Source organism: Podarcis gaigeae, assembly GCF_964106915.1.
Source record: "Podarcis gaigeae genome assembly, chromosome: 13".
Lineage (NCBI taxonomy): Eukaryota > Metazoa > Chordata > Lepidosauria > Squamata > Lacertidae > Podarcis > Podarcis gaigeae.
In genome coordinates this window covers 27,685,984-27,699,357 of record NC_139689.1, presented here as the reverse complement: position 1 = coordinate 27,699,357, position 13,374 = coordinate 27,685,984, and the positions used below count along the sequence as shown (strand labels likewise).

At 40.9% G+C, this 13,374-nt stretch overlaps 1 protein-coding gene across 1 annotated transcript; it reads left to right on the top strand.

Moving 5' to 3' along the window:
* Nucleotides 1-250: 250 nt before the first annotated feature.
* Nucleotides 251-9,349, top strand: LOC310830568 (vomeronasal type-2 receptor 26-like; the record flags this gene model as incomplete). The annotated part of the gene is made up of 6 exons (XM_083710350.1): nt 251-510; nt 2,540-2,828; nt 4,268-5,128; nt 6,025-6,252; nt 7,148-7,274; nt 8,448-9,349. The coding sequence occupies 6 exons, from the start codon at nt 251-253 to the stop codon at nt 9,347-9,349; spliced, it is 2,667 nt and encodes an 888-aa protein (XP_083566476.1).
* Nucleotides 9,350-13,374: the final 4,025 nt, after the last annotated feature.

Below are 13,374 nucleotides of genomic sequence, written 5' to 3'. Positions count from 1 at the left end.
ATGAAGAGGTGTGTGTGACTATTTTTTAAGAAAAGGAAAATGTGTACTTCTCAGTCTCCCATTGAGAATACAGTGAGGCAATAAAAAGAAAATTATGTACAGGAACACAGATCGACAAGGAGCTACTTTTAACTATAAGACGGGCACACAAATTCCCTAAAAGGCTCAGTGTAGCAATGGAATCAACCAAAATTCAAGGGAGGCTGTGGCAAAGCTGTTCCTAGCCTTACAGGATGCTGTAGATGGAAACATGGAAATCTACATTTGGAGAGGACTTTTTGCCAACAGAATCATGCTGGTGGTGACGTTGCTGCTTATAATGCTGTGTCATACTGTATGCAAGACTCATTCTATTAATTGTTCCATATATGATGATCCCCATCCTATTCCCCATGAATTTTACCAGTCAGGAGATTTTGTGATTGGTGGGATTGTTTCTCAAGTCTACTTCCTTTATAACAACCTCTCCTTCTTGGAACAGCCAGCACAGGCCTTGATTGAGGAATCCATGTAAGATTTCCTTCCTTCCTTCCTTCCTTCCTTCCTTCCTTCCTTCCTTCCTTCCTTCCTTCCTTCCTTCCCCCCCTCTCTCCCACCCCCTCGATCTCTCATTCTATAATAGTTCAGTTCTGTCAGGGAACTGCCATCAGTGCCGGAGGGAGAGAGCAAAAGCCAGAGGGATTCCAGAGAGCGTCCAGGGATCAGGAGAAGCAGCCCATCTTCTGGGGAAGAGAATCAACATAGCACAAGTGGAGAAGGGGGGCAGATGGGGAAAGCGGTGAGGCAGTCCCATGACTCCTTGCCTGGGACCAGCGGGGAGAGTAGGGGTCCTCCGTTGCCCATGCCCTCCTTGCGCAGAAGGCTTCCGCGCAGAGAGAGTAGGAGGAGACTAGGCGTCAAAGAGCTTCTTTGCTGGAAGAAGTTTAAGAAATGCCCACTGACGGATTCTGCCAGCGATTGAGTCAGCCACGGGTAAGTGGCTGTCCGGACAGAAAAGGTTGACTTAGGCAACCCAGCCAGTGTTTGCACCCAGCCGGGGAGATAAGCACCGGCTTACGCACGAGCAACCCCTAGAACCATTACAAGTTCTTAGTATCTTAGTATAATTAAGCACCATTAAGGCATTATTTATTGTCTGAAGCCTCAACACATAGCTAGCTACCTTACACAGGGACAATCTAGGGTTTATGTTTGGAATTTAAAGCACCATGGAGCCCACAATCAAATCTGACTCCCTAATGAGAGTATGTGCATGATGAATATGTTTTTAAGAATAGTCTTGTCACCATGTATTATTAATATTTTTAAAACTGCACAAGTAAAATATCATAGGAGTATACGTTTCTTGAAAAATAATTTATGAATTGTCCCTCAGGCACTTTGCACTCCCTTGACATAACTGGATTATGGTTTTCAAATGCAGCTGAGTTTATGGATGGTTGGAAGTCTCCCCTTGGCACCTTTTGCTTGCAATATCTTCTCTCATTTCATCTGCAAATGGTAGATGCATTTAAATTGCAGCAGTGGCGTAGCGTGGGGGGTGCAGAGGGGGCCGGCTGCACCGGGTGCAACATCTGGGGGTTAGGGGGCATAAATCCACGGGTTAGGGGGCGCAAATCCATGGGTTAGGGGGCGCAAATTACTTGCCTTGCCCCGGGTGCTGACAACCCACGCTACGCCACTGAATTGGAGCAATGGGTCCCTGGCTTTAGGAGATTAAATGATCCATTAGTTGCTTGCACTGAAGTGACTTCATCATACAGTATATTTCTTCAATGATTGAAATGGTTGCTACAGAGGTTTTTAAGGCATGTTCACAGACATGTAAAGGTTCAATGGGTGGACAAGGGAGAGGCACACATTCAAGGCCCACTCCCAATGTCCTCGCATGCCTTCCCAGTCCCTATGTTGATTAATAAAGCACAGCCCATGATAGTGAGAGGTGTTCTACTCACATTCAAGCAAACATGAATAACATGTTCCTGCAGAACTTCCCCACTCAACACAGGGAATGTTGAGGGCTGAGCATTTGAGGCAATGCACACAGGTCATTGGGGCAGGGCTTGGAGGCACACCCCAGACCCATGGATAGAGTGTTTGCATGGTCAGGCATTAGTGAATACTAAGAAAGTTACTGGAGATACAACAGAAGAGGCTTGCTTGTCTCTTCTCAGAGGTTGCTTTCAAAAGCTAGGAAGTACATTATATACGTCAAATCTATTTTGGGCTAGCACTTGTGTTTGTGTGCAAAAGGAGTGTATTATTGTTGTAAAGAAAGTGAACCTAACAAATGTAAGGAGCAGCATGTTAAGTGCTTGAATAATCCCCAAACATTCTGATCATTCAACTATTCATCAGAAGAATATCTGTTTCATATATCTGACTTTCTGCTAACTTTGCTGTACCTTTGCTTTTTCAACTTCTGTGGCATTCAGTTACATCTCAATATCAGTAGTTTGCAGATGAATGTTGAATACAAATGTATTTTTACTGCTGCTTTGCTGCTGCTATATTGAACAGGCTGCACCTCTTTTTACAGTTCAGTGCCTAAGAACTACCAGCACATTCTGGCTTTAGCATTTGCTGTCAAAGAGATCAATGAGAATCCTAGCATCTTATCAAACGCCTCCATGGGCTTCTATATCCTCAATAGCTACTTCACCGCAAGAATGACGTATAAAGCTAGCCTTAGCCTGCTTTCCAAACAGAAGTTTGTCCCCAACTTCTGTTGTGATGGCCAGAACAAACTGATAGCTTTAATTGGAGGATCTGTCTCTGAAATCTCTGCCAATATGGCCATTATTTCAGCAATCCACAAGATCCCACAGGTAAGCTCTAGAGATACCACAAAAGTGGCACACGTGGAAATGGAAATTGCCTCAGTTTACATGTTTATTTGTGGTCAGGAATGGAAATCATGCAAGCACGTATGATCTTTATTCATTGTTGTTGTTTTCAGTCCCCAAATGATGTGTAACAGATGACACACACACACATATATAATTTTTTTCTGATGTTTCCTTTACATTGAAATGAAATGGGCATTGCATTGAAATGATGTAATGACATCATTAATGACATCATTAATTGCATAAAATTTGGGCACAGCAGACAGAGATATGAATGTAGTTCTTAGTGGCAGTGGCATGGAAACAGTGCTGATTGCAGTGAATATGGGTTAGAAACAAACTGATTAAAAAAAAGTTTTAAAAAGTTTAATTAGAAATCTGTATGGTAATATAATTAGGTTGATTGATAAATAAATAAAGAATGGAAAACTGCTCTGAAACTAACAAAATACAGATAAACAAAGTGCCAAACTAAGGCAGAAAAAAATTCAAAAGCAAACCTTTGGATTGGGGACAACTGGCAGAACAATAGCACACCTGAAAGAGATCTCAATAATATAGTAGACCAATGCTTCCCAAGTACTCCGTGAAGAGCTTGGAAAGAAAAATAAATAAAATAAATGAAAAGTAAATAAAATAAATGTAAAAACAGCCCCAAATGCAATTTAAGCTGCATCAATGCAACCAAAGTGCTGTATATTGAGAAGTAAAAGCTGAATGTGATTTAATTAGCACACCTCAAGGTTAGTATTATGTTCAGTCCTCAGTGCTGCACTTTATCATAGATAAAGATAACTTGAACAGCTTCAGAGGAAGATGGTGAAGATGGTCAGGAGAATTGGGAGAAATGCCTATGACAAAAGGTTGGAGGAATTGGGTATATTTAGCCCGGGGAAGAGGAGATTAAAATGTGCGTGTGGGTGGGGGGACGTGAACCTTACATCCCTCTTCAAGTACAAAATTTCTGAATAGCTGTGACATTGAGTTGGGAAACAAATTGTCACCTGCTGTTCCAAAGGGTTGGACAAGATTTTGGAACAGCATTAGGAGACTCCTCTTAATGCTAAATGTAGTTCAAATATAGAAACAATTACCAAAGGGTCCTTGCTGGAGCAGTGCCAGATTTAGGGCAGGGTGGATGATTCCCCCTCACAGGACACTGAGCCAAGGGGGCTCCAAATTGAGAGGATCTAAAATTGAGATTGAGGGTGTGTGCATGCCAAAGTTGGGGTTCACTTAGAGTACCCCCGGAGTTCTTCAGGCAGAGCCACAAAAAGTCATATATCATGGGTGATATATATTGATTTCCTGCATCATGCTAGATTTTGCACTTGATTGCCTACTGGACCATTTCCAGCTCTAGGATACAAAGACAGACCTTTTTGTTATGTGAAAAATTACTATATGTTTTCTTTCAGCTTCCTTATGGATCATTTTTCACAGGACAACACGGCAAAATGCTACTTCCATTTTTGTACCAGATGGTACCCAATGAAGCCCATCAACACATGGGAGCTGTGCAGTTATTTCAGCATTTCGGATGGACGTGGGTTGGGCTCTTGGCTGTGGCTGATGACAAAGGGGACCGCTTTCTGCATACAATGGTGCCACTGCTTTCCCAGAATGGCATATGTTATGCCTTCATAGTAAGAATACCAAAATGGAGTTATATGGATGAACTGATAGACTTGCTTATACAGCAGCAGTACAATTATGAGATTCTCAGAGAGAGAAAAGTCAGTGTATTCTTTATATATGGAGAACCTCCATCCTTTCAGGTTTTGAGAGTGTTGCTCTTTCTAGCACCTTTCTTGTCACTGCCACCTCTTGGCAAAGTGTGGGTTATTACCTCCCACTGGGATTTTGAATCATTGTCTGTTCAAAAGAATTGGGATATGCAAACCTTTCATGGTTCCATATCCTTCACTGTTCATTCAGATCAGCCATTGGGATTTCAAAAGTTCAATGAAGGAATAAGACCTTCCTGGGCGAAAGGAGATGGTTTTATCCAGGACTTCTGGGAACAGGCATTCAGCTGCTCATTAAAGAAGTCTAATGGACAGGAGGAGGAGGGGAAGAAGAGTTGCACTGGAAAGGAGAAGCTAGAGAATCTTCCTGGAAATCTGTTTGAAATTCACATGACTGGCCACAGTTACAACATCTACAATGCTGTCTATGCTCTGGCACATGCTTTGCATGCCATGTACACACAGAGCTCCAGATACAGAAGAATGCAAGAAGGAGGGAAACTAGGATTTCAGAATGTACAACCCTGGCAGGTAATGACAATTAAACACAATGGCAACGAAACAGACTAGTTTATGGCCCAGAGATAAAGGCAAATCGAAAACTACAACTAAATCAGAATGAGATAGCTAGATTGGTGACTGGGAGCGGCCGCCTGGTCCTAAAGGATCTCCATTGGCTCCCAGTACGTTTCTGAGCACAATTCAAAGTGTTGGGGATGATCTTGAAAGCCCTTAACAGCCTTGATCCTGTATAATATTCCATCATCATCATCATCATTTACACCCAATCTCCACCCCAATTGTTCAGCCCAGACACTGAGGTTCACCTCCAAGGGCCTTGAGGTGGTTCCCTCACTGCAAGAAGTAAAATTACAGGGAACCAGGCAGAAGGCCTTTTTGACAATGGCGCCCTCCCTGTGGAATGCCCTGCTATCCGACGTCAAGGAGATAAACACAACTTGTAGAAGACATTTGAAGGCAGCCCTGTATCAAGATGTTTTTAATGTTTGACATTTTATTATGGTTGTATGTGTTGGAAGCTTCCCAGAATGGCTGGGGCAACCCAGCTAGATGTGTGGAATATAAATAAAATGAAGACTAAGATGTTGTTATTATTATTATTATTATTATTATTATTATTATTATTATTATTATTATTTAATTACATACCAACAGTTGGGAAGTGTTAGGGAATGGGGGGGGGGAGGGCTATTCATTTTGACAAGTAGCACCAGACTCATGATAGACTAATGACAGTTTTATCAACAATGGGTCAAGCCTTTTTAGTCTAATAGAGAGAAATGACAGCTAGAAATAGTGAACTCATAACCAAAATAGAGCAGTACAGACTTTTAAGAATGCTAAATATTAAATTACTTTTGAGGCCTACGCAAGTATCACTTTGTCAATATACTCTTCCAAATTAGGTGCATCACTTTCTAGGTAACACCATATTCAATAACAGTGCTGGAGACATTGTGTACTTTGATGTAAATGGAGAATTAGTGTCCAGTTTTGATGTCACAAACTGGATGATGTTTCCCAATGGCTCGGTGGCTAGAGTAAAAGTTGGAAGACTGGAACCCCAGGCTCTTCCAGGCAAAGAGTTAACCATTCATGATGACCAGATTGTCTGGCACCAAAGCTTTAATCAGGTGAGACATGGCATCAAATGATTGAGTAAATAAGAGTCAATATGCTCAATTTTCAAAAAGGCAATGTTAATGCTTTTGAAAGCATCTTATTGCATTAAAGTTTTAATTCTTCTAAAATCTCACAGAATCTCTTTATTTCATGAACAAGGTCTCATCTCAAAGAGACTTTGTCATCTTGGTTGGTAGAATACACAACTCCCATCATCCCAGCACTTGAGACTACCTACCTTTTGTAGGTGCTTGTTTTGACGCAGAGCAAATTGAATGAGAAAGATAAAGGAATACAGCTTTAATCCTCCCACTGATTCTTTAAAATTCTGGTTATATACAAAGAGAGCATCTCTACATAGGTGTAAAAACTGACAACTTAGATGTATGGTGATAATGTGCTTGGAGAGCAATATCAGCTCATGCTATTTCTGTTTGCCAAAGTTGCTCTGTCTCATTCACCCCACTGGGAATTGCTGGAACTGGACTGGACGATCCTAGGCTGGACAATAATTTTACTGTCAAGGAGCATAGAATATCATCATGACTTGGCAGGTATCTAAACATGGATTTGAGAGGGAGGAAGCTGTAAAATGTGATGTTCAAGCATTGCCTCTCAGCCTTCCATTTGTAGTCCAATGTATTCATTTTGGCAACAGTGTATCATATCTGTGCATTAGGTAGGTCAGAAGAAGAGTTCCCAAGGAAGAATATACTGTTCTACCTTGGTGTAATCCTTGGTGTAATCCTGGATGGACTAGCAATATTGTTGGCTGAGTTCCAGGAGTTCCTGTTGTGGCCTATAGGGCATGCAATAGTTTAGATGGTTTCTTTTTCTCCAAGGAAGCAAATTGCATTGAATTGATGACTGGTTTTGTTGCTAATAATCCTTCATGTTTCTGTACAGGTGCTGCCAATTTCTGTGTGCAATGACAATTGCTATCCTGGCTACAGCAGGAAGAAGAAAGAAGGAGAGAGATTTTGTTGCTATGATTGTGCTCGTTGTCCGGAAGGGAAGATCTCACACCAGAAGGGTAGGAGGAATAATCAATACATTTTATAAAAGACACAGGGTACATGAAACAGCATGACCTAGTTGAGAGAAGTCAATAATCAGAAGCAGAAGCTAAAACTAGTGAGTAGGAGGAGGGAGGTCAAGAGGCAGAGATGAGTCAGGTTAGTGAAGAATCACAGGTGTCTTCCCTCCCTTCTGTGACAATCTCCCATCCCCCCAACTCTGAAAACCAGAAGAGGCACAAAATGAGAGGAGCAGAACACAGGCGCAGTCTCTAATTGCTAGGAAAAAACCCTGGGAGGAGACATAGATGGCTGGGGGAGGGGGATGATCTTTAGTCTCGGTAACTGGTTTCATGGAGTAAGACCCACAGGGAATGAGCTGCTGTACTCATTAGGTAAATGAAACTCAGCCAAGTGTGTGAAGATCGTGTTTTTTTCTAAAGGATAACTCTAGCTTTGAACATTGTGATTTACTGACCAGCTCGCTTTGTGACAGTAATGTGCCTTCATATCATGCTTTGGGATTAAAGGATTCTCCATACACAAATAAATACAACTGTAAAAATTAGAAATAAAAGCAATAATAATAATTTGGCATGTGAAAAGTACGTATTGAATTTTTAAAGTGCTCCACCTACATTATTGCAATAACACCTATAACAATTTTGTAAATTACACATGAGGATTAAGATTGATAAATAACAGCATTTCCAAGGACAGCCTTCTATGTTCATGACTTGAGAAGAGGTCTGCATCACAAAAATCTTGGGTTACACAGAAACATTTAGCCATTACCAGATCAGTGTGATCACCAAACATTCTCACTTTCTCTTTAAAATTATGGGAGTCCTTTCTCCTAGCGTTGGTGAAAGAACTGCAAGAACATAAACATAAGGAAGATGTTGGTTAACATTTTTACATTTTCTACTTACGACCGCCTCTACTTGGGCCCGATCCAAGTCGTGACCGCAGCAAACCTGGAAGTAAATACCGGGTTTGCCATGATTCGTGCACACACAGAAGCGGCTTCTGCCGTTTGCGCACATGCAGAAGCGGCTGCCGCCGTCTGCACATGCATACAACGGCGCTTCTACCAGTGACCCGTTGTGCCTAAATGACGGGCTGCTGGAACGGATTATGGTGGTAAGTGGAGGTTCCACTGTACTTAAACAGCTCCTCCTTTTTTTCAGACATGGATGCCTGCATCGGTTGTCCAGAAGACCAGTATCCCAACAACAACCAAATTGAATGCATTCCCAAGATTCTAGTTTATCTTTCTTATAAAGAAACTTTAGGGAATATTTTAGCTACCACTGCTATTTATTTCTCTTTGATCACAAGTTTAGTTCTTGGAATTTTTATGAAGCACAAAGACACTCCCATAGTCAAAGCCAACAATGCAACCCTTACCTGCATCCTCCTCATCTCTCTCCTCCTTTGCTTCCTCTGCTCCTTACTCTTCATCGGACAGCCTGGAAAGGTCATCTGCCTTTTTCGACAAATTACTTTTGGCATCATCTTTTCTGTAGCTCTTTCATCTGTGTTGGCAAAAACCATCACTGTGGTCCTGGCATTCATGGCAACCAAGCCAGGGGCCAAGATGAGGAAATGTGTGGGGAAAGGGCTGGCAAATTCTATGGTCCTTTCCTGCTCCTTCATTCAAGTAGGCATTTGTGCTCTTTGGTTATTTACTTCTCCTCCGTTCCCAGATAGAGACATGCACTCAGTGCATGGAGACATAATACTAGAATGTAATGAAGGTTCAGCTACCATGTTCTACTGTGTCTTGGGCTATATAGGCTTCCTAGCCTTTGCCAGCTTCATTGTAGCTTTCCTAGCCAGGAAGTTGCCTGACAGTTTCAATGAGGCCAAATTTATCACTTTCAGCATGTTGGTGTTTTGCAGTGTTTGGTTGACCTTTATTCCAACCTACTTCAGCACCAAGGGAAAATACATGGTGGCTGTGGAAATCTTCTCCATCTTGTCCTCTGGTGCTGGATTACTGGGTTGCATATTTTTCCCTAAATGCTACATCATTGTGCTGAGGCCTGAGCTGAACAGCAGGGAACAGCTAATAAGGAGAAAACAATGAGACAATATAAAAGTATGTCTTTCTGGTACACTGTAATCTATATTTCATTAAAAAGGACAGTGGCAAGGATTTATGGGAATGTGTGAAAGTGTGCCCCACAACTACTCTGTGTTTCCCCATCATATTTATTGTACAGGTGATCATGGTTGTAGGGGGTATTCTAAGAATTAAATCATGGATGCTTCTATTGGAGAACTTAGCTCACATTCCTTTTGGCAGAAATGAACACAGCACAGCTGACTTAGATTTAGCATACACCTCAGTTCTCCTCATGCCCTCATTAGTATTTCTTCTTCTTTCATCCTGTCTTTGTATAAACCCAGAAAACCAGTAGTGATACCTTGGGTTACATATGCTTCAGGTTACATACACTTCAGGTTACAGACTCTGCTAACCCAGAAATAGTGCTTCAGGTTAAGAACTTTGCTTCAGGATAAGAACAGAAATCGTGCTCCAGCGGCGCGGCAGCAGCAGGAGGCCCCAGTAGCTAAAGTGGTGCTTCAGGTTAAGAACAGTTTCAGGTTAAGAACGGACCTCCGGAACGAATTAAGTACTTAACCTGAGGTACCATTGTACTGCTGTTGATGCAATGTATCTTTTCATTTGTGGACAAGGAAATAATGATTTTGAGACAATTGGACGTCAAAGAAATATTCTTTAACAGAAAGTGGAGGAGAGTTGTATGTTATCATTTTGTTTTAATGCAACTGGCAGATGGAAAATAAGAAGTCCTTTTTTAAATTTTAAATTGTTTCCTTTCCCTTTCTCTCTCCCCCCTGCCTCTCTTTTATTTCTTCTTCCTGATTCTTCCTCTTTCTTTTCTCTTTTCTTCATTCTCTCTCTTCTCTGACATCCTCTACTCAGGGCTTTTATTAGGGTCCAGGAGTGATAGATGGTTGATGGAGAGACTCTGGATGGGAGGCAAGAAAATGTTGGTTTTCCAGGGTGAGAGGCTAGGAGGAGAAAGTGGCTACTACCTTCTGTGGGTGGCAAGGGTTAAGAACTACCTTTAAGAGAGGACACCTTATTCTATTTGTACTTTTTGTAGATTTTTAGAATAAAAAAATTACATTAGTTTTCTATATCTTACTGTATTATGAAAAACTTTAATAAAAATCTTAACACCAAAAGAAAGAGAATGCCACAACCCAGCCCTTCTGCAGTTTGTGACCTCCAGCTCATTCTGTTAAGTGGGGCTGTGAACTTCTGCCCCCAGATTGCCCCCTGTTGCCACACTGCAGACAGAGGAAGAAAGAGAAAAGCACCACTTACACAATTTCCTTAGAAATCCCACAAAGCTGTTTACAGAAGGAGTCTGTCATAATATTTGACTGTGTACATGACCTCGGATCTTTCACTCTCCCTGACTTCCATGGAATGAATAGGCTCCATGCCAAAAAACAAAACGAAAGATCACCTCAAGGTTAAGCAGGCGACACGTGGCAATTTATACACTTCTCCAGAAATACCAGTTCCTTTTCTTTGGTGGAATTTGCATTAGTAATTGGCCACCCTCCTTGATTGTCAACTGTCTTTTATGTTTTATCACACAGTTCCTGTTCCACCATTCTTTTTACATGTAGTGACGTGCTTCAGATCCTTCCTAGGAACTCAACTCATTCCTGTTTTGTTTACTCTATGCAATTTGAAGCTGTAGGAGAGGCTCCCCCCCTCCAAGAGAGGTGGAATGGCTCTATAAAAGAAGAAGATTAATGCCCTCAAAATGAATGTCGTTCCAAAGCTTTTATACATTCTTAGAGGATTAACAATACACGTTCCCTAATTTTTCTTCCAAAAAACAAATCAACTATTTAGATCGTGCCTATGGGGTACAAAGCCACTAAAAATATCACTACATCACTACTCGGCTCCAAATTTATGAAATATCCTATTATCCTGGAGACTATGAAAGCACATATAACAATTTGAATGAATATAAATAAAAATAATAAGGAGAAATTAACAATATGGGTCAACCCAAAATTAAAAATTGGAAATCAAGTAATAATTTGGCAAAATTGGATGAAAAAAGGTATTTTGACATTGAATCAATTAATTGATGAAAATTACAAATTTGTGGAATATAAGTAAAGTATGGATTAACCAGTGAAACACAATGGCAATACATCCAATTGAAACATATGTTGGAAAGGCAGTTTGGCGTTGACGCTCTAGCAGCATTGGAAACACCCATGCTGCTACAAGATTTAATTTCTGCAACAAAAACAAAGAGCTCTACACTTGCACTATATAAAACCCTACTCAACAGGAAGAAATACGATTTAGAATATGATAGACAAAAATGAAGAGTTAGGGGGTACAGATAACAAATGATATATGGGAGTCAAGTATAAAATCAACAGAGATAGCCTCTATGGATCTAAGACTAAGACTTATTCAGCAGAAAATAATATTCAGAGTCTACTGGACTCCAGCAAAACTATACCAGAAGAAAATAACAAGTGCAGACAACTGCTGGAGATGTGGGAGTAAAAATGCGAACTAGTACGTATGATGATTAATTGCCCGATGATAAGATCATTTTGGTGCGAGGTGAGGACATTTATAGCAAGAGTAATAAAAAGAAATTGTTATTTAGGGGAATTGAATTTAATTCTAAATTATATTCCGGAAACGTAGGAGATTACAAGGGGTAAAAAAAAAAGGATGTACCATGCCATATTAGAAACAAAAAAACTTGTTTTGATGAATTGGAAGAGCCACAAAAAGATTCCATTGAGCACATGGATGGATAATATGGACAGACTAGCTACATATGAATGAATTGCATGTCAACGCAAATTAAGAGTGGATAAATATGAAGAAATCTGGAAGGAATATTTAAGTGATAAGGCGGACAGTGGTGGGAAGTAGGGGGAGGAGAGGTGGGGAATTATTGTTAAAAGGGTGTAGTCATAGGTATATCAGTGTTTAAATCTGAATTGTCAGATTGTGTTATTAGTGTTATTATGGTTTTTGTTGTATGTGTTTTTTGTGCGTGTGTGTGCGCGCGCATGCGCGCGCACACACACACACACTTTTTTTCTCCCTTTTCTCCCACTGGATTTAAAGGGGAGCGGGCCGGCAGCTTCAGATTTGGAGGTTTGGAGGGGAAGGTTATAAACAGTTATCTGTCTGAAGGCAGCTTTTAATTGTAGGGCAGTTTGGTCCAAGTATTATTTAAAGATAAAGAACCACGAGAAGGGCAAGCAATGGCTTGGAAGTTGCCCATCAATACTTAGAACTTGGACAGCAGAGTGAGCAAGCCCAGAGATCAACTAGTCACAGTCTTCACTATTGTGAGATGTACTGCATTTCTATTTATACTATGGGTATGAAAAAGGATACAGAACATGCTGAATGGCGCCTGCTGACTGGAGGCCGGAATAGTCCAGTAGAAAGGATCTTGGAAAATTAAGGGTAAAAATGGTTGTCTGATATTCTTTAGCAAATTATCTCCTTGTACAGACCGCTGTCTCAACAGGGAAGACGAGAACTGGATTGTGGAGATGGTCAACCCCCTTTTTAACAGGTTCCCTCAAGATTTCAGGGCTTTTGTTTTTGAGACTGTTTATGGGAAGGACACACAGAAGGAGGTTGTGGTGGGGGCCTGAGAAAGGATCCGGAATTCCCCCCTATTCCGGTGCTACAATGAAAACCGAGAATGTATTCAATGCTTTGACAACAACCAAAAGGCTGACAGTCCAGGCTTACGTGATTAGAGCCAGAAAGATGGTTAAGATAGTTGTGGCAGGTAGTTGTGGGACCTCATGATTGTCAGGTGGGCTCCTGTGTAGATTGCCAATAGAGTAAAGGCTTCCGCTGCTTTAACCAACTTAAACTTTGTATATGATGCATATACTTTACGGCTTTGCTGATGAATGAATAAATATTGAGATCTTACCAAAATAGCTTCTTGTTTTTTGCTGTCTCTGGTATTAGCACCACAAGCCTAAGTATACACTTGAAAACTCATGAAAATTAACCAGCATATTAGTATAGATGTCTCACAATAAGCACATTTT